At 37.0% G+C, this 26759-nt stretch overlaps 1 protein-coding gene across 4 annotated transcripts in view; it reads left to right on the top strand.

Annotated features, from left to right (window-relative positions):
* Positions 1–26759, top strand: part of LOC140160622 (uncharacterized) — a 97705-nt gene that overhangs the window by 64668 nt on the left and 6278 nt on the right. For all 4 annotated transcript variants that reach the window (XM_072183875.1, XM_072183873.1, XM_072183872.1 and 1 more), the window contains 2 exons: positions 2004–2181; positions 20363–20419. In XM_072183875.1, coding sequence (XP_072039976.1) covers positions 2076–2181; positions 20363–20419 — 163 coding nt within the window. In that variant the 5' untranslated portion in view covers positions 2004–2075. The remainder of the gene's footprint in view (positions 1–2003; positions 2182–20362; positions 20420–26759) is intronic.

Genomic DNA, 26759 nt, shown 5'->3' with positions numbered 1-26759 from the left:
TCTTTTGATTTATCTATATATCCTGCTTTCACTCTAAAATAATTTTTCTTAGAAATATACACTATTTCACAATGTCCTGCATTGTCTGCTAATAAAAATCTGTAAATAAATCAGTTGCCATGGTAATTTGTGATAACCAAGTATATTGGAAAATAACTAAAAATAGTTTGGGTGATTTTGTTTATTTTTGCTACAATTGTTTTTCCTTTTGAGCTTTGCACACACAAAGATGAAAAATTTAAGTGATGAATAGATAGAAGAGCATTTTTTTGCATCAGGCCCCCCTTATAAGTGTTTGTGAACGGTCCCTTAATAGCAGATAAACTTAACACGACACTCACAGGATGTCTCTGATTTTCAATATTAGGGACCGTTCACAAACACTTGATGTAAAAAAAAATTCATCGCGAAAATTTTTCGGGCCCCCCTTTTACAGACCTCAAAAATGTCAGGGCCCCCCCTTTTTGACATGAAAATTATGGGTCAACCCCATAGAAAAGCATATAAACTTAATTTTGCCAGGAAAATTTGTGGTCATTTTTTTCAGGACCCCCCCCTTAGGAGGGTCAAAATTGTTCAGGGGCCCCTTTTTGCATCAGGCCCCCTAACAAGTGTTTGTGAATGGTCCCTTACAGATTTGAGTATTCAATCTATCAAAATAAGGCAATGTTTTCTCATTCTCAAGTTTCTTATTTCAGTATTTTTGGTGCTATTATTTAACATTTACATGAGCTATATTTATAATGCTTGATTAGGCAAAAAAAAAAAGGTTGTTTCAAAGCTTGCGCACGCGTTTGTAAAATCGAGTGATTTGAAAAAAAAAAGAAATGCAGAAATTTTGTTTATTTAAAAAAATTATTTTTTTCCTTTTTTCCGAAAAATTTGACAAACATCTCCCTATATTTTTTTTTTTTCTCAAAATACCATAAAAATACGAAGTCAGGAATAATAAAAAAAGGGCTAAAAAACCCTATATTTTCTCGCTACGCCCTCACCCCCCTGGTTAAGAGCCTGTTTGTGCACAACGCTATAAGTTATTTAAGCTTAAAGTAAAGTTTTGTGTACCTGGCCATTTTTCAATTCTTCACTATGGGGATGGTGGTTAGGGGGTTGCCGTGTTCCATTCCCCACAAAGACCCCTGGCAATTATGTGGAGATAATACATTCAAATAAAATGTTGCTATACAAAAGTGCCACAATTAAGATATGAATCAGAAAGTACTGAACTAAGTTAACAAACTAATTTAGACCCCTGGGTTTATACCATGACAATGGAAACACAACTATCACAGTGATAATGCAACCGAAAGTTCAGTTTAGAAAGCCTGTGCTTCAATTATGTTGCATTAATTAAGGGTAGGGCATAGACTACCAGCTGAATTTGCTGGTGTCAAAAGTTTACCAGATATAGCCCTACTTATTGGAACCACAATTTTCTATATTCACCTGTTTGTTTGTTTTTAGCAGCTATATCCCTGCAGGTGACAGGTCCGCCCGTAAGTTAACCAGGATTTATTTGGGGGGGGGCTGATTTTGAAAAAGTGGACTTTTTTTCAAAATTTTGACCTTTTGGACTAGGGGGGCAGGGGCAGATTTTGAAAAGGTAGACTTTCTGTTCAAAATTTGGACTTTTGACCAAAAAGGCATAAAAAACCCTATTTTTTTCGCTCGATATGCTATGAGACTAAAAAAAGGGGACTTTTTGGGCCTTTGGCAGGGGGGGGGGGTTTGCCACAGCCCCTTCCCCTGGTTACGGGTCTGCCTGAGATAGGCCATTTTGTATTGTAAGTCATTACATATGGCATTTACAGGCTTGCAAAAAGTAGGCCTATAGTTGGGGAGTCGGATGGTATAACTTAATATTACTATTACTAGCCAAAGAAGCTGAGTGTGTAAGTCGTCACATTCCCTAGGTTGGCTTAAAGACATACATGTACAGCCCTGCTTTCATAAGAATATAAACCTAATCTAATCAGAGCCATTTTGTTACATTAATGTTACAGATTACCGGCATGGCATAGGACATGAATCCAGATAGTCCATAACAGGATACAGGTGAATCCTTCAGACAGACCATGATGTCAATACATACCAAACCACGTAACCACACCATAGAGAACAGTGCAAACATGAGTCACAATATCGTGCTTTTGATGGCCATTTTGTGCCAAACATTATCAGGTATGTTTATTAATTATGATAAGGGCAATGTCATTAATATCATAGGTCAACTTAGTCCGTTGAGGAGGACCTCGATCGGCTATTGGGCGAGGCTTGGCGAAGCTGAGCAGTGAGGCTAAAAGCCAAGCAGAGAGGCCATTCTTGTCCTTCGTCCTTGATAGTTTTTAACCTCATCAGCTACTCTTCTTGAAGGACTGTAGGCCTAAATGGAAGCAGGCTGGAGTCACATTCACAAGAAGCTTAGCAGAGCAAGGCTGATGGACGGTGCCCAATGTGAGGGTATTGTTTGGGACAGAATGCATTGCCATGCAATATACGTAGGGCTCATCAACACAAAAGGGAATAAAATTGTAGTTTCAACAAGTCATCCTAATATTTTTTTTATATCTCTGCCACTTCTCTGAATCTCTACATTTTCTGAGAACTTTCTTCCCACATTCTTTTCAGCCTTTCTAATATTTAATTGGTCATATCCAAAAGAAAATTGCACAACATTCAGTCAACAAATTCAGTGGCACTTGCAGACAACATTGGATATTGGAAGTTATAATACGATGGCACTTATAGACTTCCCTACTGTGGAAATTACTGACAAGCTTTAAATGTCAGTCAATCTACTTGTAGTTGGCAACTCTTTGACACATCTGTTAGTCTGCATTGAGATATAAGCACAGGATGTTTTTGTCATAGAATCAGACAGACATAGATTTAATGATATTGAGAATGATGTCATTTGTCTCAATAAACCCTGAATAAAACCTGTAATTTATGACTGTAATGTGCAAAGTGCCATTTGCCAATTTTTTTTTTCAAAAATAGAAATAATATTATGCTTATTCTCATGTGACAACATATTAGATATTTAGAATCAATAATTCAAAACCCAAATACTTTTCAGCAATAAAACACAGCAACATTTCTGATTGGCAAATTAAGTTTTGTAGTCATGTGTTGGCACTATCACCACATTCCTCCAGTAATGTGCTGATAAAAAATCCCCTACTTCTAAATTGCACATTATGTGTAGGTTAAATTATAGTGTATTTATTATGCTTTAATAGCAAGTGATAAATGAATACAACATAATTTCCATGCTGTATGCAATAACAAATAAATCAAGAGAATCTTATTTGAACATGTATGTGAATCAACTAGACATGCCAATTAGTAATATCCTATCCTTATATAGGTCATTCAAAGGCCTGACACATTTCTTCACACATATAAAGAGCAACAAGACCTACCACCCTTCATATTTGGCAGTACAAACAGTTTTTAGCGAAAACCTTATTTAGGCGATGTTCTTATCAAATTAGCATATGTGTACATTGTAAAAAATTGCCATACAAGCTGAAATTTGTGTAGCAGGTTGTCCAAAATGGGAAGCATTTTGCTCCACGACACCAGTTAGGGAACAAACCAAAAGTTCGATGACGTCCTATAAACGATTCGTTTAGGGGGGAGGGGGTAAAAATACTCAATTACGTTTGTACAAAAACATCGGTCTGAAGAATGTGTAATTATTATTATTATGTCAACATTTTCAACATTTCTTTATTATGTTTCTGGCAGGGAGGGAGGGGGTTGGCTGAGAAACGAAACTAGTTATGTTTATAGGACGTCATCGATCTTTTGGTTTGTTCCCTTAAATCGAACCCTGGTTATATCATCTATTGAAAGTAAAAACTTCCAGCAGCTACGGATTCAGAATGGTCAAATACGAGGGGGAAGCTGTAAGACCAAAAAATTGTCAAAGGGAGGTGCAGTTTCCACCGAAAAAATACCTGGATCTGCTACTGCCTAGTGTTGAACAAACTGGTCTAAATTGCAGAAAATTTCTGACATTTTGCTCTGATTTGCGATATAATTCAGATTCCATTCCCAGAGAGGTAAAATTATATTTCTATGGCTTCCAAAGGTCTCTTTTCAAACAAACAAATTGACTAAGACAAAGAACACTTTTTTTTCATTGTAAAAATGCTTTGTCTTTACATTGCTTCTGTGTTTGCTTATTTACACAGTCCTTAAGGGATCCAAAATGAGCGTTTATTGCGTTTCGACAGTATTTTTGTGGGACATGAGAGCACCTCAGACCTATCGATTGCATTCTGAATACTGAAGCATGTCTTTCTGATATCAAATAGTTTTCATTTTTTTAAATCACAATATAATACAAATTTTATGACAAATTATAAAATTTGATATTTTTCAAATTTTGATATATAACAGTCCTCGAAGTAAATTATATAAATCTAATGATATATTCTTAAAGTGTATGTAGCAGGGAGGAAAAGCCGATGGTCAATTGAAAATTTTGACCTTTCATATTGAAGATATGGATTTTTTCCCAAAAAGACCTAATTTTTTTGGTGTTTTGGGAAAAAAAATCCATATCTTCAATACGAAAGGTCAACATTTTCAATTGATCGTCCGCTTTTCATCCCACCTACATACACTTTAAGTATAAATCATCAGATTTATAAAGTTTACTTCAAGTACTGTTAAATATCAAAAATATCAATTTTTAATGATTTGGCATAAAATGTGTATTAAATTGCGAATTTCAAAAATCAAAATTATTTGATATCAGAATGACATTCTTCAGATTCAGAATGCAATTCGATATGTCTGATGTGCTCTAATGTCCCAAAATAAATACTGTCCAAACGTTCATACCCCAGCCCTTAATGGGCTATTCAATTTGAAATACACACACTCTAGTCCTATTTGTCTCCTTGTTTTTGTTGCATCACAAAATATATTTGACTTAGGCAAAAAAAATAAATTGTTTGGTTGCCCTTCCGAAAAAATATTTGGAAGGTCGGTAGGTCGATCCTTTTTTTTTTTTTTTTTTCATGGACTCTTCCTCGATTTTTGCTCGATTTTGAAAAGGCTAGTATTGACAAATGCTTGATCATTTTATGGTAAAGAAATCATGTGTTTTTGGACTGGATTTAAATGGAAATATTTCTTGTTTTCAATCAAATATGAATTTAATAAATAAAATGAGTGAATAACAAATATAAAAGTCCTTGATTCTGTCCAAATTTAAGGTTTCTTCTAAAAAAGTGATTGGGAAAAAAAAAAAAAAAACCGACCCAAGATTTCCAATTTTGTGGGTCGGTCGGGTGAGGGCAACCAAACATATATTTTTTTAGCCTTATTTTGCTTGATCATGTGGCATGAGGTACCCAGCAAACACAAAACGTTTTCGACATCATTCGCAAAAGGTTATAAAAGGTTGTCAGAAAACGTTTAAATGTCGGGTTATATAAAGGGTATACTAAGAGTATAAAACGTTTTCATAACCTAAAAAAACATTTTTTGATAATATACTACTCACCAAACAAAAATGTTTTACAGAAAACGTTTAAATGTCGGGTTATATAAAGGGTATAAAAACGTTTTAATAACATTCCAAAAACATTCTTGAAAACTTGATACAAAACATTCTAAGCAAAATGTTATTTTGGGGTTGAAAAAATATTTTGCTAAAAATGTTTGCCCAAAATATTTTCAATAACGTTTTAAAAACGTTTTCATAACCTTTATATAACCCGACATTTAAATGTTATTAAAAGGTTTTGAAAAAAACATTTTAAGAACATTTATGTGTTTGCTGGGTTCAAATATTTTAACATAATGTTATTTAAGTATTGACATAATATTTGGCAAAAATGTTTGTAAAAATAGTTTACAATAACATTTTTTGAAAACATTTAAAAATATTGTTGTAGTGTGTTTTTATACAAAACGTTTTAAAACGTTATCATGACCTTTATATAACCCGACATTTTAATGTTATTAAAACGTTTTTACCTAAACCAAAAGCCAAAATATAACTAATTTAAAACGTTTTTAAAACGTTTTTGTGTTTGCTGGGTATACATATGTGATATGTCAGTTTTTGTTGCTGGGAAGTTGAGGTTGTGGTGGGCAGTCTGGAAGTGTAATATTGATGTATGTTTTGAAATCGGACAAATTCTGGCTTTATATCATAGAGTATGGTGGCCTCATCTGCCCTATTGAAGTACACATACGATAAGGTCACTGTTGTTTGACCAGTTTATTATTAATTCAACATTTCAAGAAATACACTGTACATATGGCCCAACACATGCAGACCAAAATGAAACAGGTGTGTTTGTTTTGTGACCAGGCAAATATCTCGCAAATGTGTTTAGTGGTTAACAAAAAAGATTCATGAAAAAGGGTACTATTTTCTGAACTTGGTCAATTTATATAGGGTAGGTTTTCAATTTTTCTTTAAATTGAGTCCAGAAACGGGTTAATAAAATGTGATAAGGGCATTTTTTCTGAACTTGTTCAATTTATTTAGGGTAGGTTTTCAAATTGGTTGAGTCCAAAAAAGGGTACATTTCTAGTCCAAAACTAACTTAGAGCCAGGCTTGGGGAAAGTGTGTCTTGTACAATGTACAGGGGGTATAGGTTCTATATTTTGCTGGTAGGAAGAAAGAATATTTAGATAGAGATAATGATGTCAAATATATGATTTGTCATTGCATTTCTTTGTCATTTGTTCTAAAAAAACACTTTTGACAGGTGTATTATTTTGAATTTGTGAAAATGAATGTGGAATTAAAGCCATAAGTATGATTGCACCCTCAATTTTTATTGAATTTCTACTTTTTGCATGATTGTAATGCCCAATGGTGTACTAAAATACCATGTGAAAGACTAAGCCTAAAGTGCTTCAATTACAGTAAAATGTAAATTTTTATATTGGAGATCTTCAGTTTTATTCAGAGTTCACTGACCGAGTGGTGGCAAAACATGTCACATGCACATTTATTATTTAATCATTGAATCAGTGACGTATTTATGTCTTGACAAAACTGTGTGCATATCGCTAATCATATTACGTCTTGTTCGTCCTAGCTGTGTGAAGTTACGCCAATATTCATTATAATAATACGATCGGCGAGCTAATACACGCATTGTAGGCACTGGACTGAAATAGCAATTTTCTTTGTTTTACCTCATTTGTTTGGCTCAAGATTAAGGGGGTACTACACCCCTGTCCAATTTTGTGCCTATTTTTGCATTTTCTCAAAAATTATAGCACATTGGTGACAAGTAAGATATGTATATTATAGGGGCAAGGACTACAACTACTGTACTGAAAATTCAGCAACTCAAAGCAAGTAGTTATTGATTTATTGATCAAATATTGGTTTTCCTCATTTTTTGACTGTAACTCCACAACTGTTGTCTGTGCTGAAATAAAATTTCCAGTGCAGTAGTTGTAGTCCTTGCCCCTATAATATACATATCTTACTTGTTCCCAATGCGCTATAATTTTTGAGAAAAATGCAAAAATGGGCACAAAATTGGGCAGGGGTGTATAGTACCCCCTTAAAAGGGAATAATGTAATCAGTGAAAACAAACATTTAAATAGGAATCTATTCTTCATGCAAATCACTGGCTTTAAATTCATTCTAAGTCAGATTAATCTGTGAATTGGATCTGTGCGCCTGAAAGTGAAGGCCTACTGTAAAATGTGTATTGAATAAATGGGGGAGTAAGATAATGAAAATTGACATCTATTATAACAGATTATAATTCTATCTATATAATGATCTATCAATTGTGCCCATGATGTCAGACAGTCAGGCATTCTATTATAAACCCTGAAACTGAAATTGACATATTTCAATTGTTCACATTTAAATACATAGATACAATGCATCCTGGCTGGTAAATGGCTATATATACATTTATTTATCATTTCCATAATTGATACAGAATCACATTTGTGAAGACTATATAAACACAGCAAAAATAAAAAGTCTCCATCCCCATTTAATCAGAGTCTGATAAGTGTATGGCAAAATAATTGATATAATAATTTTCTATACACTTTCCTTCAAAGGTTAATACCAAATTTGATATCAAAAGTTTAATCATCGTGAGCAGAGGAGCCGTTGTTTGGAAATTTGTGCAATTTCAAAAATGACAAATTATGAATTGACCACGCAAAATCCAATGCATGGTATCAGCTTATTATGTGGCCTAAAGCAACCCGTACAGGAATCGTTGTACACTTGCCTGCACACAATTGAAAGAGCAGGGTATTTGATTTGCATTTTGACATGGGTAAACCTTTAACCTGCCGGTCTATTCAGGCGACGTAATTCTTGGCACTCACGCTAGCTCTGCTACGTGATACAATTCCCTAGATGTCATTTTTAAAATTGCATGAATTTCCAAACAACGGTTCTTGCGCTCACGATGATTAAACTTTTGATATCAAATTTGGTATCAACCTGCGAGGGAAAGTGTATAGAAAATTATTATATGAATTATTTTGCCATAAACTCATCAGGCTCTGATTAAATGGGGATGAAACTAGTGGAGACTTTTTATTTTGGCTGTGTTTATATGAGAATGAGCTCTCACAAACAACATGGCGTCAAATAGCAAGCACGCCCGTGATTGGTCCTCCTGCACAACAATGTTCACCAATGAAAATACCACAAAAGGTCTTCACAAAAGGTGCAACCATTTCAACTGCAAGGATAATTTTTTGTTTCATTTGACAAGCAAATTAAATTATTTTAGACATTTTTAGGGGAAAAGAAACTGACCTTTTAGAAACTTTGAAAAAACTTTATTCCTGGGGCTGTATTTAATATGTTGATGACTCATGTTTGGCCTGATGATGAGACTCGGTATAAATCATGAACTTGACAGCTTCATTATCAGACTGATGTACCCGACCTTAATTAGACATGATTACATCATCAACAGGTGTCTGGAGGCATGCTTGTTGGAATGACATCATTGTCAAACTACAGTTTGCTCATCTTTTTATTTTGGTTTTAATAACAAATCATAAACCAGAGATGCCACTTGGTGTTGTCAAAATTTCCTGAAAAACATGCAAAATTCTGAAAATACATTTCACTATCCTTTTGCACAGGAAGGGTTGAGCAAAAATTTTCCTGATATTGGTCAATTTTCTTAGAATTGTCCTGAAATCAGGAAATTTCCTGAAAAGTGTCATCCCTGCAGAACACAATCATAAGAGGTTACTTTCTTTCACAAATTAGTAAGGCTGGCCATTTGCTGCCATACTGATGGAAGCCAGTGTAGCAGGTCATTTTAAGTCTTTTGTATTAATAAGGCCATATAAAATAAATTTGTTGAATTTTTTGATGGATTCTTTGACACAGGGTGCAGCAGCTTATCAAAAAGAGAGAAAGTTGATATTGAACTTCATCTCTGTTCATGGTGCTCATAATCTCTATAGCTCCGTGCCTATGACCCCTGCCTCCCCATCTGATGACATGGTTCTTCTCTACGACATGATTTGTGATGGCTGATTTATGGGAAGTTGTAAGCGATTCTTTCCTGCTTGCTGTGACTGCTTTACCAAGTCCCTGTTCTGCTTCCCAGCGGTGCTTAACCAGTTGATGAGTGCTAAATTCAATCCCTGTCCCTAGCTCCCATGTACAGTTCAAACAAGGAATGTTGTATATGGCTTGAGTCCCCGGGGGTACTCAGTACAAATGACCATACGGGACGTGCCGCAAACATGGGTAGCATTTTCAGCCTTCTGGTATATCAATGACCCTTTTTCAAAGCCTATTTTGGTATATGAATGGGTCCTTTTTCAAGATTTTCTCAATTTTTTGGGAAAACAGCCCAATTTTTCCTTAATCTAGCTAAAATTTGCAAAATTTGGGAAAATTTATAAAAACTAAGACAATTTTGGGTAAATTCGGCCGAAAATTTTGACTTTTGGAATATCAATGGGTCCAAATTTCTTGAAAAATTGGTATATTTTAGGGTCTACTTCCAAAATCTCAGCGGCACGTCCCTACCAAAACCAAACTTGAGTACCCCCCCCCCCCGGGTTGAGTCCATGGCATCTCCACTGCCATGCGGTCGCACAGCTTGTGCACCTGAATGTTAAACACGATCCGCTATTACTCGCTAAGGAGGAGGAGGAAGATGTCAAACAGCCTGATTGCATTTGTAAAAACAGCCAGTTAAAATATTGGTCAAAGTTAATCGTTCATTTTTAAATTTTTAGCATTTTACACTTACATTTCAAGGAGGGGGGCATCAGATTTTGGATTTTTTTTCATTTTGGATTGTTCATTTAGAGACGCAAACTTAAACCAAAGGGTGATTACAACTGCAGCACATGGCCTGTAATGATGAATCTCAGTCATGAGCATGATGAGTGGCTGACTTGTCACCTGTACAAAGGCTGATGATGACATCAGTGTCAAGGAAAAGCCATCAGAGTGATGTGTTGTATAAGTCCTCAATTTTGATCTAAAGAGTTCAGATTTAAAAATGCAAAGGCTGCCTTACGCATTTTTTGTATAAAAAAAACCCTGAAAAAAGAACAGTCAAGAAAATTGGTACAAAATCACCAAAGGCAGCTCATGGCATATTTTGCACAGTGGCACCTGGACACTTCATCTGTTGTTGAGTATTTCAAGTTCATAATGGCTGCAGTCAAGTTATCCAGGTGTTAAAGGCTGTGAAGTGTTTGAACCAATGGTGACAACATTCTAGGAATGGAGCAGGGTGTGAAACTTGCAGTAAAATGGCCTGTGCAATAAGTATGAGCCCTGGCCAGGGAGGGTAAACTTATGGGGGGCAAATTTTTTTTGGCAAGCCATAAGGTGGGAGTGGGGTAAGCCATTTTGACATACGTATATGGGACACCTTTTGAATAACCATTGACTATAGAAAAAGAATCTTTTTTCAACAGTCCATTGAATAACAACTATAAACTAGACTTAGCTGTGGTCTAAGACCACGAACACAGCCGTGTTGTGACCCCTTATTGACCTTTGACCCCAAAATATATGAAAGTCCCATAGACATTGGCTATTGTCAATGTACATTTGCATGTGGCATCACTATGCCATGTTACTTGTGGCAGAAGGGGCATTTTGAAGGTTTTTCGTCTCAGACCGGAAGTGACCCCTTGATGACCTTTGACCCAAAATAAAAAAATACCACATATACACTGCGTAACCACAATTCATATATGAACATACCGTTACTGTCCTTTGTTTTTCTTAGCTAATAAAAATTTTTGAAGGTATTTCGTTTTATACCGGAAGTGACCACTTAATGACCTTTGACCCCAAATCTGTGTACACCCCATATACACTGGGTAACACCAATGCATGTGTGCAAGTGGTATCACTGTCCTACGTAATTTGTGGAAGAAGATGCATTTTATAAGTATTTCGTTTTATACCGGAAGTTACCCCTTAATGACCTTTGACCCCAAAATAAAAAATACCACATATACACTGGGCAACCACAATTTATGTGTGCATATACCGTTACTGTCCTACGTTTTTCTTAGCTAATAAAATTTTTTGAAGATATTTCGTTTTATACCGGAAGTGACCCCTTAATGACCTTTGACCCCAAATCTGTATACACCCTATAGACACTAGGTAATTACAATACATGTGTGCAAGTGGCGTCACTGTCCTACGTAATTTGTGGGAGAAGATGCATTTTAAAGGTTATTTCGTTTTATACCGAAGTGACCCTTAATGACCTTTGACCCATATAAAAAAAATATCACATATACACTAGGTAACTGCAACTCAGATGTGAACATACCGTTACTGCCCTATATTTTGTTTAGCTAATAAAAATTTTTGAAGGTATTTCGTTTTACACCGGAAGTGACACCTTAATGACCTTTGACCCCAAATCTGTGTACACCATATAGACACTGGATGATAACAATGCATGTGTGCTAGTGGCGTCACTGTCCTACGTAAGTTGTGGGAGAAGATGCATTTTTAGTTGAAATCACGTTTTTGACCCCTATGACCCCTGCGTGACCTTTGACCCCACAAGTTTCATGTGACATGTAGGGGCACGGTCAATGATCATTGTGACCAAGTTAGGTCAAAATCGATGTAAGCGTGTGAGTGCTAGAGCAAATGTAATGGTTGACAGAAGAAGAAAGAAAGAAAGAAAGAAGAAAGAACCTGTAAGAAAAAAGACACAGCCGTGACTAACGTCACGGCTGTGTAAAAAATGTTGGCAGGCAGAGAGGGGGCAAGCAATATTTGGCAGGCTGTTTAGATTGAGATCAAAATGTCCCTTGTGGCATATGATGTATACCCCGGTGTATACCATGTTTGCAGTTACTTCAAGTTCATATGCCCAATCAAGTGATTCAGACAACACAATTGTAGCCTTAACATCTCAAGTTTTTTTCTGGAAAGAAGTATAAATTTGCACTTATTCATCAGATGACACAGAGGTCATTTGCTTTCTCCAGATCACCAGAAAATCTAGTCTCAACTTTATTTATTAAGGCAGGTCTGAGGGGAGGGGCATGACTTTGTAGCATTTCCACTCAAATATTGAGACAAATAAAGCTGACACACAAGAGGAATGTTACAGGTTCAAAGATACAAGACTTGATATGGGGTGTCATTTTATCCCATGTGCATGATATTTGTTGGGAGGGAAAAAATGCCAAAATATTTTGTTTTGATATATCCTAAACTCAAGACTAGCCTTTCAACAAGGCTCTGCCTGGCTGGACCACCGTAGTGGGAGCGCCACCTATAATATTCCATTCGCCGCTCGCTGTCGTGGCCGCGCTCTGTCGCGCCTGAGGCGCTCAGCTCATGGCCGCCGCTCGCCCCCTAGGATCGCGAGGTCTTTGACAAAGACTAACTCAAGACCTATGGAAATATTGATGTGCTTATTGGCTTCCTTGACTTATTTCATAAGATCAATGTATTAATAGAGATACACTGCATGTTTTTAGTTAAAATGGCTTAAACTGGAAAAACATGGCTCATGCTATCTCGATCACCTTTAAGGTGAACCCAATAGAGGGCAATACCCTTAGGACAGAAGGAACTAATGGAACAAAATGGCAGCTTCCTTTATTTCAGCCACCATTACACCTGATCTCCATCAGACAACTTTATTTTATTGGTTGTAGGGGAAGGTGACGGGGATGTGGCCCCTTTTTTCACGGCAATATTTTAAAGGATATTGTTAAACCCGCAAGACTTGTAAAAAAAGTTTAATTTGTTGACTAGGATCTTTCAGAATGACAAAGAATATTGATCGCAAATGGTTGACCCAATTGGGATTTGTCCAGTAGATTTTCATTCAGTTTATTAATAATTAGGCTCTCAGCCAGATTTTTCCAAATGCAGACCTTTTCTTGCCAAAAGTAGACCTGGCTTTATCCCCCGGGGGGATCACTCAAATATGACAGTGTACGCATGCGTGACCAAATTTTTTTTCAAACAACCCCTAAACGAGTTTTACCCTACCAGCAAATTTAGCCCCTTAATAAGATAATTGAATATAGAATTTACCCCCTAATTGGCTAGTAAAAAATGACCTTTTTGGACTCGTAATTTACCAAAAATTTGAAAAGGTACCCTAAACAAGTTGTTCAGATTCAGAAAACTACCCTTATTCTTGAAAATCTGTGTTTTTAGACCCTAAATGCGTCACGCGCGTAACTTGCCTTGCCTTAAAAAAACACCCCCTTTTACTTGTTTTTTTGGTCACGCAGACCATTTATGTCAGTGGCCCCCCAGGCTTTATCCCCTCTGCACTTATTTTTGGATCCTATTTTTTAACAAATTTCACAGAATTTCATGATTTGGGAGTATATTTATCAAAATTTTTGATATTTTTTTACAGACAAATCAGACTTTGCAGATTTATGGTGGATGCACCACACCACCGCACCTCTGAATACCGGCCTGTTGATATTAAATGCATGTATCATATAAACATATAATTAATCTATTACCTTTACTGTCGATTATTCAAAATCGCAGGGTTGTTGATTTTTTTTTTTTTTTTTAATAAAAAAAAATCAGATTTTAAAAATTTAAATCAAATGTTTTATTTATTTTTTTATTCCAAGAACTAGCTGCTATACCCCCATGATAAAGTCAAAAGAGTACCAGTGGAATGCTAGTCGTATGCACAATCCTACCAGGTATTTACACAAATTCAAAACATGTTTTTACATGTGAAAATTTCAAAGAAAACATTTGGTCAAATCATGGGGAACAAACCTGTTGAATTCTGCACCTTGAAGATGAATTTTTAGCAATAGATGAAGTGACATCATAGAGGTATTTTAATTGTATCCAAAAGTTGTAGAAGCATTAAGAATGAAGTAAAACAGTCAATTTAAGTAAGAAATTAACTTACATTTATCAAAAGTAAAAAAAGGAAAAAGTTGATTTAAATCAGTGATTAAAAACAAAATCAACTGATTTAAATAGCGATTTAAATCAATGATTTAAATCGCGATTTAAATCAATGATTTAAATCAATGATTTAAATCAAACAACCCTGCAAAATCGTGCTATGTGATCTGTCCAAATGTGTCACATGAAGGTAAATGCATGATACATTTTATGCTGAGCATTTTGCGCTTCTGTGTTTTTTCTGTGATATACGCTGTCACTTACGCTGTGGATATGCATACTTACTCCGGGGGGTAGCGCTAGGTTTTCAAACAAAGGGTCAAATATTGAAATATTGTGAAACTAAGGATCCAAATCTATAGAAATAAAGGGTTTAATTGACCCTTTGGCAGCCTCTAAATGTGCAAAATCTAAAAGAATGCACCTATGACCCCATGGCGCAAGTTATCGCTATCCCTGACTTGATCTGCCTTGATAATAATATTATTAGATTAACCAATAAACAAACAATATACATGTAATACAAGCAAGTTAATGGTGATTCAGAAAAATAGACTTAAAGTCCAAACAGACAGTGATTTCCTTTTCTGTTACATAACATTATTCATATATAAAATAGAACACACACACACAAAATACAAAATGATGTAAACAACTTACAATAATTAGGCAAAAGAGAAGGTTCTAAAAAGGTTATAAAGTTGTCCTCACGAGAACCCTTAGAGGGGTTAGCCATCGAAAATGGCCCCCAAAATGTGATACAGAACCATTTTTGATTCTTTAGAGAACCTGTAAGGGTTCTCCAAAATTAAAGAACCTTTTTTAGGGTTTTATGAGGGAGGGTTCTCCTGAGAGGACAAAAAAGGTTCTAGAACCTTTATTTCTTAGAGTGAAAGGTGTCCCTTTATCATATTACACCCAAATAATCAGTCCTCAGCAGTAAGAACATTTTAATGAGGTTAAAAGATATCCAGATCATTCATCAGTCTTCAATCACTTGTTGTTAGGGACAACATAATTTCATCCTGTGAAAATCTTTTGGGAGATATAACACTAGGATCCACAACATGCTCATCTATCAGGGGCACTGTTCTTTAACCCGGTACCCCAATACATTCATTGAATGACCTTTAAAAATTTGGGTACTAAAACTCATATTATGCAAGTTGAGGTCAAAGTTTGCACTATGATTGTTTAATTGAGGTTATTGAACTATGCCATTAGAATGAGGCTATTGTGGTCCATTGTATATAAGAAATTGGCTGTCTAGCAATTTCTTCTTGTCAAACATGTGTTTGAAATTATCAAACGATATCATGCAATATTTTTGCAAAATATTTACATCTGAATGTAGAATTGAAGATGAAAACAAGAAATGAATTGAAAACGTGGCTGCCTGCTTGGCAACAATCACCCATCTCTTTCCCCCATCCTGTGTTTATCACATAGGAGCCAAATGCTCTCATTTCTAGTGGCAAAGTTCCAGCCATATAATTGTGATAGCTTAAAAATTCACCTCATCTTGTAGAGTATGAGGTTTTTGTCCCGGGGGTTTTTGTACCCAGGGTGTTCAGAAGTCATTTTCTTATAGTGTCCAAACAGGGCACAAGAACAATTTCCTGAGAAGGTTGACATGAAATGTAACATACTTTCATAGTAGTGATAATAATTAGTGATATCCAAGAATATTTTGTTGGCAAAGATTCTAAGAAATAATATCCGTATAGTGAGTATGTGCCAAATCTATGAGTCTTCTTATGAAACCACTACTATACTATAATCTGTGTATAAATTTTGTAGCGTTACATGACAAATATTATGAATTTTTACACCAACCGGGTTTCTAATTAGATTATCTCGACAATCATCAACCCTAAACTAGCAAAAGTATACATTTTTGGAAAGCTGAAGGCATAAGCAATTCAAATATATACATTTCAACTCATTATACAGGGTGACCTGCAAGATATACAGGGTGGAATAAAAAAGATTTTGATAAAAAAAGGGTCACTCAATGCATTGCTTATTACCAACTTACAGTAGAGGATATGGAGAGCCAACTGACTTTGGAAGAAACCAAAATCACAGCTGTTTGGTAATCTCGGAATGCAGGGTGTCCCAAAGTATGTTAGATTTGTTTACAATTCAACATATTTTGAACCTAAACATTTCCCCCTAACCCATACAGAAAAAACATGTCCATATTTAGATTCCTCGTCAAATTTCCCTTCAGAAAATCTATACTTTGACTATGATAGGATAAGTAATTAAAATTTTACAGTAACTTTTAGTTTTTAAAAACATCTGCCTTACTTACTGCAGTGTTTAATATGACAACGGATAGTTTTGTATGGAAAAGTTTGTATTTTCTAGACTAAACCAATCATAAATTATTAAAAACAATTAGTAGAATTGTTTAGCTGTAAGGCCATGAGTGTTTTAGATGCTAAATAGAGTCCAAATCCAATTTACAGGCTTTACAGAAGCAGATTACGCACTAAAAATACCAATCCCATAGAGTTTTTGTGTACCACATCCCCCCACACCACATCCCCCACCACCGCCACCCTGCCCATTCTGAATTCTATGAAGCACAGTGTCAGTATTAAAAAAGTTCAAGTATTTCTTTCTACAGGGTTGAAAGTGCATTTTATTTAGCAATAAAATGAGACCACAAGCATGACAATACCTTCTTGCTTGACAGAGATATCATCATTTGTGACTCCTCGCCACAACTGAGCCCGGATGTCGCCAATCATCATTTTTGAGAAATTCAACCAAAATATTCTGCTTGAAATTAGCTTTAAATGATGTATATCATGTCTATAGTACTTGACATTTAAGTAGTGAAAAATCAATAAAACAGTCAATAAATCCTTTCTTTCCTTTTTGTTTATTGTTAAGTTCGATGGAGCATATCTCAATAGTGGCACTGGCGACATCGGGCTCAGTTGTGGCGAGGAGTCACATTTGTGTTGAGTCGACTTTGCAAAATGTAACGTCGCCACCTTTTTTTGGTGGCGAGCTCAAGACACCCGACCATGCACAAGTGTTAGTAAACATATTTGGCAAACTAGGACACATGTGAGAAATTTATGTGCAACAGTGGAACTGTTCCTAGATGTTTTTTCTAGATGAAAAATGCCATAAGAAAGCACTTATCGGTGTACTGTAGGGCAAGTCCACACAGGGCCGTCGCTAGAGGGGTGGGGGTATGGGGGGTGACACCCCCCTATACACAATTTTGTCGGCAAAATTTGACTGCTGTCGTCAAAACCATGTGACTGTCGGCAAATGCAGTCAAAGGTATGTGTGATTGTCAGCAAATTGTGAGAGCCATATAAAAGATTAATGTGTTACGAAATTGTGTTGTTGTAACGTAATAGACCTACTGTTAATGGTATAGTAGTTACTAGTTTTAAAAATTTATTTGAAAAAATTTTGACTCCTACCCCCCCCCCCAACCCACTTTTTAGATTTCTGAGCGCCGTCCTGGCTAAAAAAATTTTGGGTCAACAAATTACAAAAAATTCCGTCGGCAAACCATACTGTACACCCCCCGAATCATATTGGTCTAGCGACGCCCCTGAGTCCACACTTGGTAAAAACATAACCACATCTATGGTAAGGTAAAAAAACCCAAACGTGTGTGTCTACAGTTGGATAGTAAAAAGCTCTATCGTGTTTTTTGCATCCTCATCTGCTGGTGATTTCACATATGGGGGTGGGAGTGAGAGTGTGTGTTTTGATTGTAATGTGCGTTTGTGAGTCCGAAAAGATATTTTCTTCTTACATCTGATCACAAACTGTGGCCACACAACCATGTGGATGTCCACTGTCTACTAACTACCTCAGAAGATTGAAGAAAGACTAAAATAATTAAATGAGTCCCCCTGTACAGTTAGTCCACAGTTCGGGGTGTGCAGGGGTGTGTGTGTTCATGACAAAGAAATTGAGTGAGACTTCTCTTATATAGATGACCATAGGAATTAGTATTTAGTCCAAATTTTGAACTTAAGATGTGTTAAAATTTCACAAAATTAAATATTTGTGAAATTTATGGTAGGGGAGAGCGGGGAGTGTTCGCCCTAGGGGCAGGTTCGCCCACCCCTTGTTTCTCAGCACTACGGCTATCGGGGAATTTGGTGATGGCAAAATTAGGTGACATAGGTCATTATAAACTTCTCATATTAGCTACCCGACATATAGGGACGTGTTCATCGAACTGCAGCCAAAACAAAAAAATTAACACAAAACGTAATTTTTTCTTGCATTAATAATATTGTATCATCATTTATACATAAATACAGATGGTTTTAATGGAAATCTATATTGGGAACATATGGGATTTGTCAAAGATTTAATGCAGTTATAAACTCCTTATTCGATTTGTATTTTGCATACCCTGAAGAAAATACAAAAATGTGCACAAAGAACACGTTCAGCCCTTTGAGGATGGGGCATGTTAGCCTATATCTTCCCAGGCGGACTTACCCCCAAACTGGAGGGCGGACCTGCCCCATCAGCGTATTATGCAAAATATTTATAATTATACCACTAAACAAGGTAAAACTATTGGAAAACATGTTTTGTAAAGTTATGTGGTATCAGTATTACTCATACCACCGTTTATGTCCTAATCCATAATCTCCCTGAAGTTTTAAACATGATGCGTTATAAGCTCACCTTGGACCCCTACATTTTACCCTGACCCGACCCCTGCAACAAATTTAGTGACTCCCCAGAAGAGAATGAATCGCTGTATACTCTTGCTAAATGTTTGCATTTAATATGTTATTGTTATGCAATGTTTAAACCTTTTTTGTTATTATGGTGAACTTACCCCACCATATGGGTGAACTTGCCCCAATATGGGGCAAGTTCACAACTTTGAAAAAACTTTTTTGTTTGCTCTATCCTGTTGCTATTGTAAGGCCTATAGTTCTGGGATTGTGGTCGTATATAGCTAAGACATAGGGCTTTCACATGAGCTGATCAGGTCATCCCTAACCTTAAAATTGACATCGCTAGGCTGGTCAGAAAAATATAGGGCGAACACTCCCCGCTCTCCCCTAATATAATATAAACAAAGTGTGTTCTAAATAGCTCTTCCGTTCCAGTTACTTGGCCTAAACTTAATTATGTAATTTGCATCTTTTTTTGCACTTTCGCCAATTTTGAACTGTTTTACTTAATCAAATTTGTAATTCTAAATTTCCTTTCATTGACATTATTTATTTATACTTATACACAAATATTAGCTTCTTGTTACCATAAAAACTTGATAGTTAGCATATGTGCTTACTATCGAGCGCTTTTGAAAACATGAAATTGTACCAAAGTCTGGCACTTTAAACCAACTGAGCTAATGGGGTTGAGATACAAATTTGCAGGTTTACTTGTTCGTATATAACTATGTGTATCGATGATTTGCTCAAAACCCTTTACACTTTTATGGATGGGGCACTTCATGTTTGCATATTTTAAAAGTGCTCGATAGTAAGCACATATGCTAACTATCAAGTTTTTACGGTATTTTCATAGTAGCTGATTGGAATGCAAAATGTGCAAATATCAAATCGTCAGCAGAGTGCTACACTATCGTAAGTGCAGTAGAATGCAATAGCTGCCATTTGCAACATTTTAATAAATGTACTTTCTTTTAACCAATAACACTAGAAAAACACCCAACAACATGTAAAGGTGATATCTTGGGGTTAGCTTAGTGGCCATCAGGAAAGGATACAGAACATCAACACTTTATAATGAGCATGATCATGAGGGGATTGTGCTGCAAACAATAGGTGTTTTACAAAAGGCAGCCTATTACATTCTACTGCACTTACGATAGTGTTGCACTCTGCCGACGAAATATTTCCAGTTTGACAGTACCTGTTTGTTGATGCATGTAATTTTGTATATTTTGTGTAACATTTTGGTTCATTTTTGTAATTTGTTGCAGGTACCTTTGCAGCATCCAGCACCTTGTCATCTCGTATACAACCTACACCATCACAAGGTGAGTTTGTCTAACCGGTCGGTCCGGGCAGACACACGCTTGGGTCCTGATGGGACCAGGCTCAAGCAAAATGCTTATAAGCCAAGTTAAAGCCATATTATAACATTTTCAAACAAAATAGATTAGCACATCTTTGAGCCGAACAACTACGGCAAAGCAAAGAAAATCGCACATGTCGCCAATACGTACCACTCCTTCGGTCATGTTATAGTACGAGCTTTTGTTGTGTATATCACCGTCCCGCACGTCGTGTACGTACTGTGTGTTATGAACATCGTGTATGTGTTCGACTAATAATTCCATCCTAATAATAAAGCGCCGGTTCGGTCATTTTATTCAAAATCTCGGATTATGACAAAACTACAGCACCTAGAGTCTTGATTTTTGCAGGCTATATTGGTTTAATAAAGTACAATATAATTGTGTAAAAAAATTAATTAAAAAAAAAATCAGTGAGGGCGTCCTCCTCAGCAAATGTTATAATATGGCTTTAAAAGCTTATATAAGCATGTTGGCCTATATATATATGAAGAGAAAAGAAATAAACAGGATTGAGGAAAAAGAACAAGGAAAAGAAAGACCACTCCCAACAAATCAATTGTACAATTTTGCTGTCAGCCCTTGGGTCGAGAAATAAGAAATTGGGAATTCTTATTTCTTGCCCCGACACAAAGGCTTTTTTTTTACAAATGGACAAGCAGTTATCACACCACCAAATCAAGTTCCTATTCTTTTATGTGTTAAACAGAAGAATTCATCATTTTTTCAGGGTTAAAATGTTGGGCATTCAAAACACCATTTTACCAAAGGCTTATGAGATATGCTACCCTAGAAGCAGCATTTTTTGGTCGTTCAGCTGCTCAACTTTTTCGCAGTGGTGCATCGAACATGAGGTATACTGTACCAAACTCTACAGAACAGCGCCTCCATGTAGTGACATCATTTGGTCAACTGAATAAAAAAAAACCTTCCTAAAATTTCAGAATTGTAATATTTTTCATCTTTTTATGTTTCGATATTGAGAAAAATATCCATAGAGCTCATCAACTATCACAAAAAAAATTGGCACATCAGCATTCATTCCAAATTGTCTTTTTTCCATTAAAATCAACCATGGTCAGGAAATGGAAACACTGGTTGGTATTTCTTCAGTCAGATAGGCGGGACCTGATTTAGTGGTGTGATCTCAGCATGCATAATGAGAAACAAGAACAGACGGACAGAATTAAAGAAACAGAGACGGACAAGTGTAAATGTGGTGTTTTGTGTGTTTTTTTTTGTCAAGAAAATGGCCCTTATCTCCACGCATACATGTGACTAGGCACACATGGGGTCACGATACGCCTATGTGTTGCACATTTAACATAATTATGAAGACGATAAAAATCACAAAAATATCCCGTTTTATGTGTGTGGTAAGATGGGGGATGTGGAGTGTGTGTGACTATAAAATAGCAATTTGGTGTGGTATCAATTGCCATAAGGCCCGTCGATGTCGGTGTGGTGATATCTGAAATAGGCTATTACGTTTGGCAACTGACTCACATCGTTCGGGCTGGCAACCCGTTCCAAAATGGCAGCGCCCTGTGTGAATAAATGTTGATTATTGCTACGTAGATTGCAAGTGTTCTGAATCACTTATTTGCCTCCGAACCCCAGCATAAGAATAAGACATGGTGTCTAGAGTGGTGTAGCAATTACAGGGAAAGCCACAGCCTTATCGGGAGCCGTGTTTTGCAGAAAACAGCCGATGATGAAGATAGCAGACCTGTGAGCCTGTAACAGTGTGGCAGCGAATGACTGCAGAATTTGGCACACGAGTGTCGGTAACATGGTATACATGTACATGTACAATAACAATAAAGTAAAAACAGATTCAATGTATACTGAACTTAGTTTTATGGTGCATGATAAGCACGAATTTTAAGCTTACTTACTTTAATTAGCAAGTGAAGTGGCAGTTACAGCCTAGCTAGTCACAGACACAGTCTCCAGATCGAGTAGTAGTATTTGTGTATACGTACGAACATGATCAGCAGCATGACATGTTCAGCAGTCTTAATTTAAAGTGAAATCATGGTGGCAGCAATTAGTTACCTCCATGGTGACGTGAAATCAAGACTTTTCGGCAAATCAAGTGTGTATTATATTGCAAGGTTATTTAAATATCTGCATAGCACGCACGCAAATTTGCGCGTAAAAGGCATACATACAGGCAGTTACATACAATTTCTTTGCCAACATATATACATGCATAACAGACGCTTTCTTGATTTTGAGCATAAATCAAGGCTGTTTGATAAATTATTCGTGCTTGCGATAATAATATCGTATCCGTCAATTAATCTTGAGGTTCAACAAACTCAAGGCGCTACAGCGATACTAACACTTAACAGCGTATTCGGCAATTAATCTTGAGGTTCAACGAACTCAAGGCGCTACAGCGATACTAACACTTAACAGCGTATTCGGCAATTAATCTTGAGGTTCAACGAACTCAAGGCGTCGGCGATACTAATTACTAATAGCGATTCGGCAATTAATCTTGAGGTTCAACGAACTCAAGTCGATTCGGCGATACTAATTACTAATAGCGTATTCGGCGATTATCTTGAGGTTCAACGAACTCAAGGCGCTTCGGCGACAAGTGCAAATAAATCATGGCTGAGTTCCAGTTGCCATGTCCACCGCATATGATATGCAAAGGCAACACAGAGGAAAACTGGAAAACATTTAAAGATGCCTATAATGATTATGCTATTGCTACAGAATTAGACAAAAAGAATACAACCGTACAAGCAGCCACACTAAAAACGCTGATGGGACCGGCTTGTAAGAGAATCCTTCTTGGGCTGAAATTGTCCGATGACAAGATATGGCAGATGCCAAAGAAATCGTGAAAGCTTTGGAAGATAATTTTATTGTCAAACACAATGTACTTTATGATAGATACTGTTTTTATAGAGCAGTACAGCAACAGCATGAAAATACAGAGCAATTTGTGGATCGGTTACGACATCTGGCCATTAACTGTAAGTTTAAAGATGAAGAGGATATGATCAGAGACATTCTGATACTGGGATGTAAAGACGATTCAGCCAGAGCCAGACTGTTCCGAAAAGAAGAAGAGTGCTCACTTAAGATAGCCATAGATGCACTTAAGATAAGTGAGGCAACAACCCAGCAGTTAAAAAGCATGGCGAGCAGTAGTGAACAGCAAATACATTATGCAAGAAGGAGTAACAAGGCCAGATATACAAAACAGGACCAGCAGAATCCTAGATACCACAAAGACAAAAGGCAAGAGCATCAGAATTGCATGTACTGTGGAAAAGAGCACAAAGCAAGTAAAGAAGCATGTCCAGCTTATGGAAAAACCTGTACCAAATGCAAGAAGAAGCACCATTTCAGTAATGTGTGTTTATCACAGAAAACAGTTAACAGGATCGACCAAGGTGAAGACACAGATGAGTCTACCACATTACCACAAGTTATGACGAAGTTAACAAGATAACAGTTGTGGAAGTAAATAAGCTGGAAAAGAGCATCATAGCAACAATGACGATAGAGAAGCAGAAAGAAATTCAGTTTGAAATAGACACTGGAGCTTCATGCAATGTTCTCAGCAAGAGTCATTTGAAGAACATTAAATACAAATTGAGAAGACAGAAACCATCCTGAGGATGTATGATGGAAATCTTATGCGCCCGATTGGCAAAGCAAAACTGAAGGTGATAAACCCGAAGAACCAGAGAAAATATCTCGTAGTGTTTGAAATTGTGAGCTCTGACAAATATGTACCGATTTTGGGACGCAAAACTTCAGAAGCCATATGGGCCTGATAGAAATTATATATGACAACATTGCACAAGTGCAGACTGCAGCAGCACAAATACGGCCTCTGACAATACAGCAACTAGAAGCAGAATATCCAGATGTATTTGACGGTACTGGAAAATTACCTGGCAAGTATCATATAGAGATTGATAAAACAGTCACACCAGTAGTCCATGCAGCACGGCGGGTACCAGTTGCAGTCAAAGAACAACTCAAGACAGATCTTGATGACATGGTACAGCGCAAGATAATCATTGACGCAACTGAGCCTACAGATTGGGAGTCAATCATGGTAGCAGTCAGGAAACCATCAGGAAAATTGCGCATCTGCATAGCCCCGAAAGACTTGAATCGGGCCATAAAGAGAAGCCATCATCATATGACTACAATAGAAGAAATTCTTCCTGAACTCCATCAAGCAAAAGTATTCAGCGTACTTGACACAAGAAATGGGTTTTGGCATGTTGAACTAGATGAAGCTAGTTCAAAGTTAACATGTTTCAATACTCCTTATGGCAGATATCGCTGGTTGCGCATGCCATTTGGGCTGAAAAGCGCACCAGAAGAATACACAAGACGCCAACAGCAAGCACTTGCAGGGCTGAAAGGAGTAGAGTCCATAGCAGATGATATGTTGATATTTGGAGTTGGAGAGACAAAAGAAGAAGCAGTACAAAATCACAATGAGAATCTCAGGGAACTCATGAAGCGATGCCAAGAAGTTGGCTTGAAGATCAACAAAGATAAGGCCAAGCTTGGAATGGAAGAAGTGCCATTCATTGGCCATATAATATCCAAAGATGGATTGAAACCTGATCCTGAGAAGATTAGAGCAGTTGGAGAGATGCCTCTACCAACTGATGTTAAAGGAATACAGCGTCTACTGGGATTTGTAAACTATCTCAGTAAGTTCCTGCCACACTTGAGTGATCTCTGTGAGCCATTAAGAAAACTCACTGTGAAGAATGTACTATGGGAGTGGACAGATCACCACACCAAAGCTGTAGACCAGATCAAGAAAGCTGTGACAGCCCATCCAGTTCTACGCTACTTTGACAGTAAGAAAGACGTAACTTTGCAAGTTGACGCATCGGAGACAGGTCTAGGTGCAGCCTTGCTTCAAGAAGGCCAGCCAATAGCATATGCTAGCAGAGCTCTGACTGACACTGAGACAAGATACGCTCAAATTGAAAAGGAGCTTCTAGCAGCATGGTATGGATTGAAAAGATTTCATGCTTACACCTATGGCAGAAAGGTATGGATCCAGAGTGACCACAAACCTCTCGAGATCATACAGAAGAAACTGCTTCACAAAGCACCTAAACGTCAACAGTGTATGTTTTTGAAGATGGGAACCTATGACTATGAAATTCAATACACACCTGGAAGCAAACTAGTATTAGCAGACACCTTAAGCAGAGCATACCTTCCAGAGTATGATACCAATATACAGCAAGAACTGGAATTGGAAGCAGTTAATCTACTTGAAGAGGTAGACCTTGAAGAGAGTCTGATAGATGTTATCCAAAGAGAGACAATAGCAGACCAAATCATGCAGCAGTTACACAACATGATAGTTCATGGGTGGCCAGAAGACAAGCAACATGTTCCACAGCAATTAAAGACTTACTGGGGCATCCGAGAAGAACTAACTGTGCAGAAAGATCTAATCTACAAGGGAGAAAGACTTGTAGTACCTCCAGCAGCACGCAGGAGAATGGTTGAGAATATTCATGCTTCCCATCAAGGCATACAAGCATGCCTGTCAAGAGCACGCGAAAGCATGTATTGGCCAGGGATGACAGCACAGATCAAAGACTATGTTGAAAAATGTGATGTGTGTAGAAGATACTCTGATCAGCAACAGAAGGAAACACTACATCCACATGCTGTCCCAGGCAGACCATGGGCAAAGGTCGGAATGGACATTTTCCACCTTGATGATCGCAACTATTTGATCACAGTAGACTATTTTTCCAACTACTGGGAGATAGATTATCTACCTGACATGAGATCAGAGACAGTAATTTCCAAAGTCAAGATGCACTTCTCAAGACAAGGGATACCTGATACTGTAATATCTGATAATGGCACACAATTTACCAGTGAACAATTCCAAGAATTTGCCAGGAAATGGAAGTTTCAGCATACAACGTCATCTCCAGGATATCCCCAGGGCAATGGGAAGTCAGAAAACGCATCAGAACAGCAAAAAGACTGTTGAAGAAAGCAAAAGCAGATAATAAAGATCCGTATCTAGCCATGTTGGACTTCAGAAACACACCAGGCCAAGATGGATTTAGTCCAGTGCAGAAACTAATGAGTAGGAGAACGAAGACTAGCCTACCAACTACTAAAAGCTACTATCTCCAAGAGTGGCAAAAGGAGTCTCAAGAAAGATCAATGAAAACAAGCAGAAGCAAGCTGATTACTACAATCAAAACGCTAAAGATCTCAAACCACTTCAGTTAGGAGATCACGTTCTCATTTATGACTTTCAAAA

This window comes from Amphiura filiformis, chromosome 9 (genome assembly GCF_039555335.1).
Source record: "Amphiura filiformis chromosome 9, Afil_fr2py, whole genome shotgun sequence".
In the NCBI taxonomy this organism is placed as follows: domain Eukaryota; kingdom Metazoa; phylum Echinodermata; class Ophiuroidea; order Amphilepidida; family Amphiuridae; genus Amphiura; species Amphiura filiformis.
Note: the sequence above shows the minus strand (reverse complement) of the source record. Positions and strands in the feature narration are given on the sequence as shown.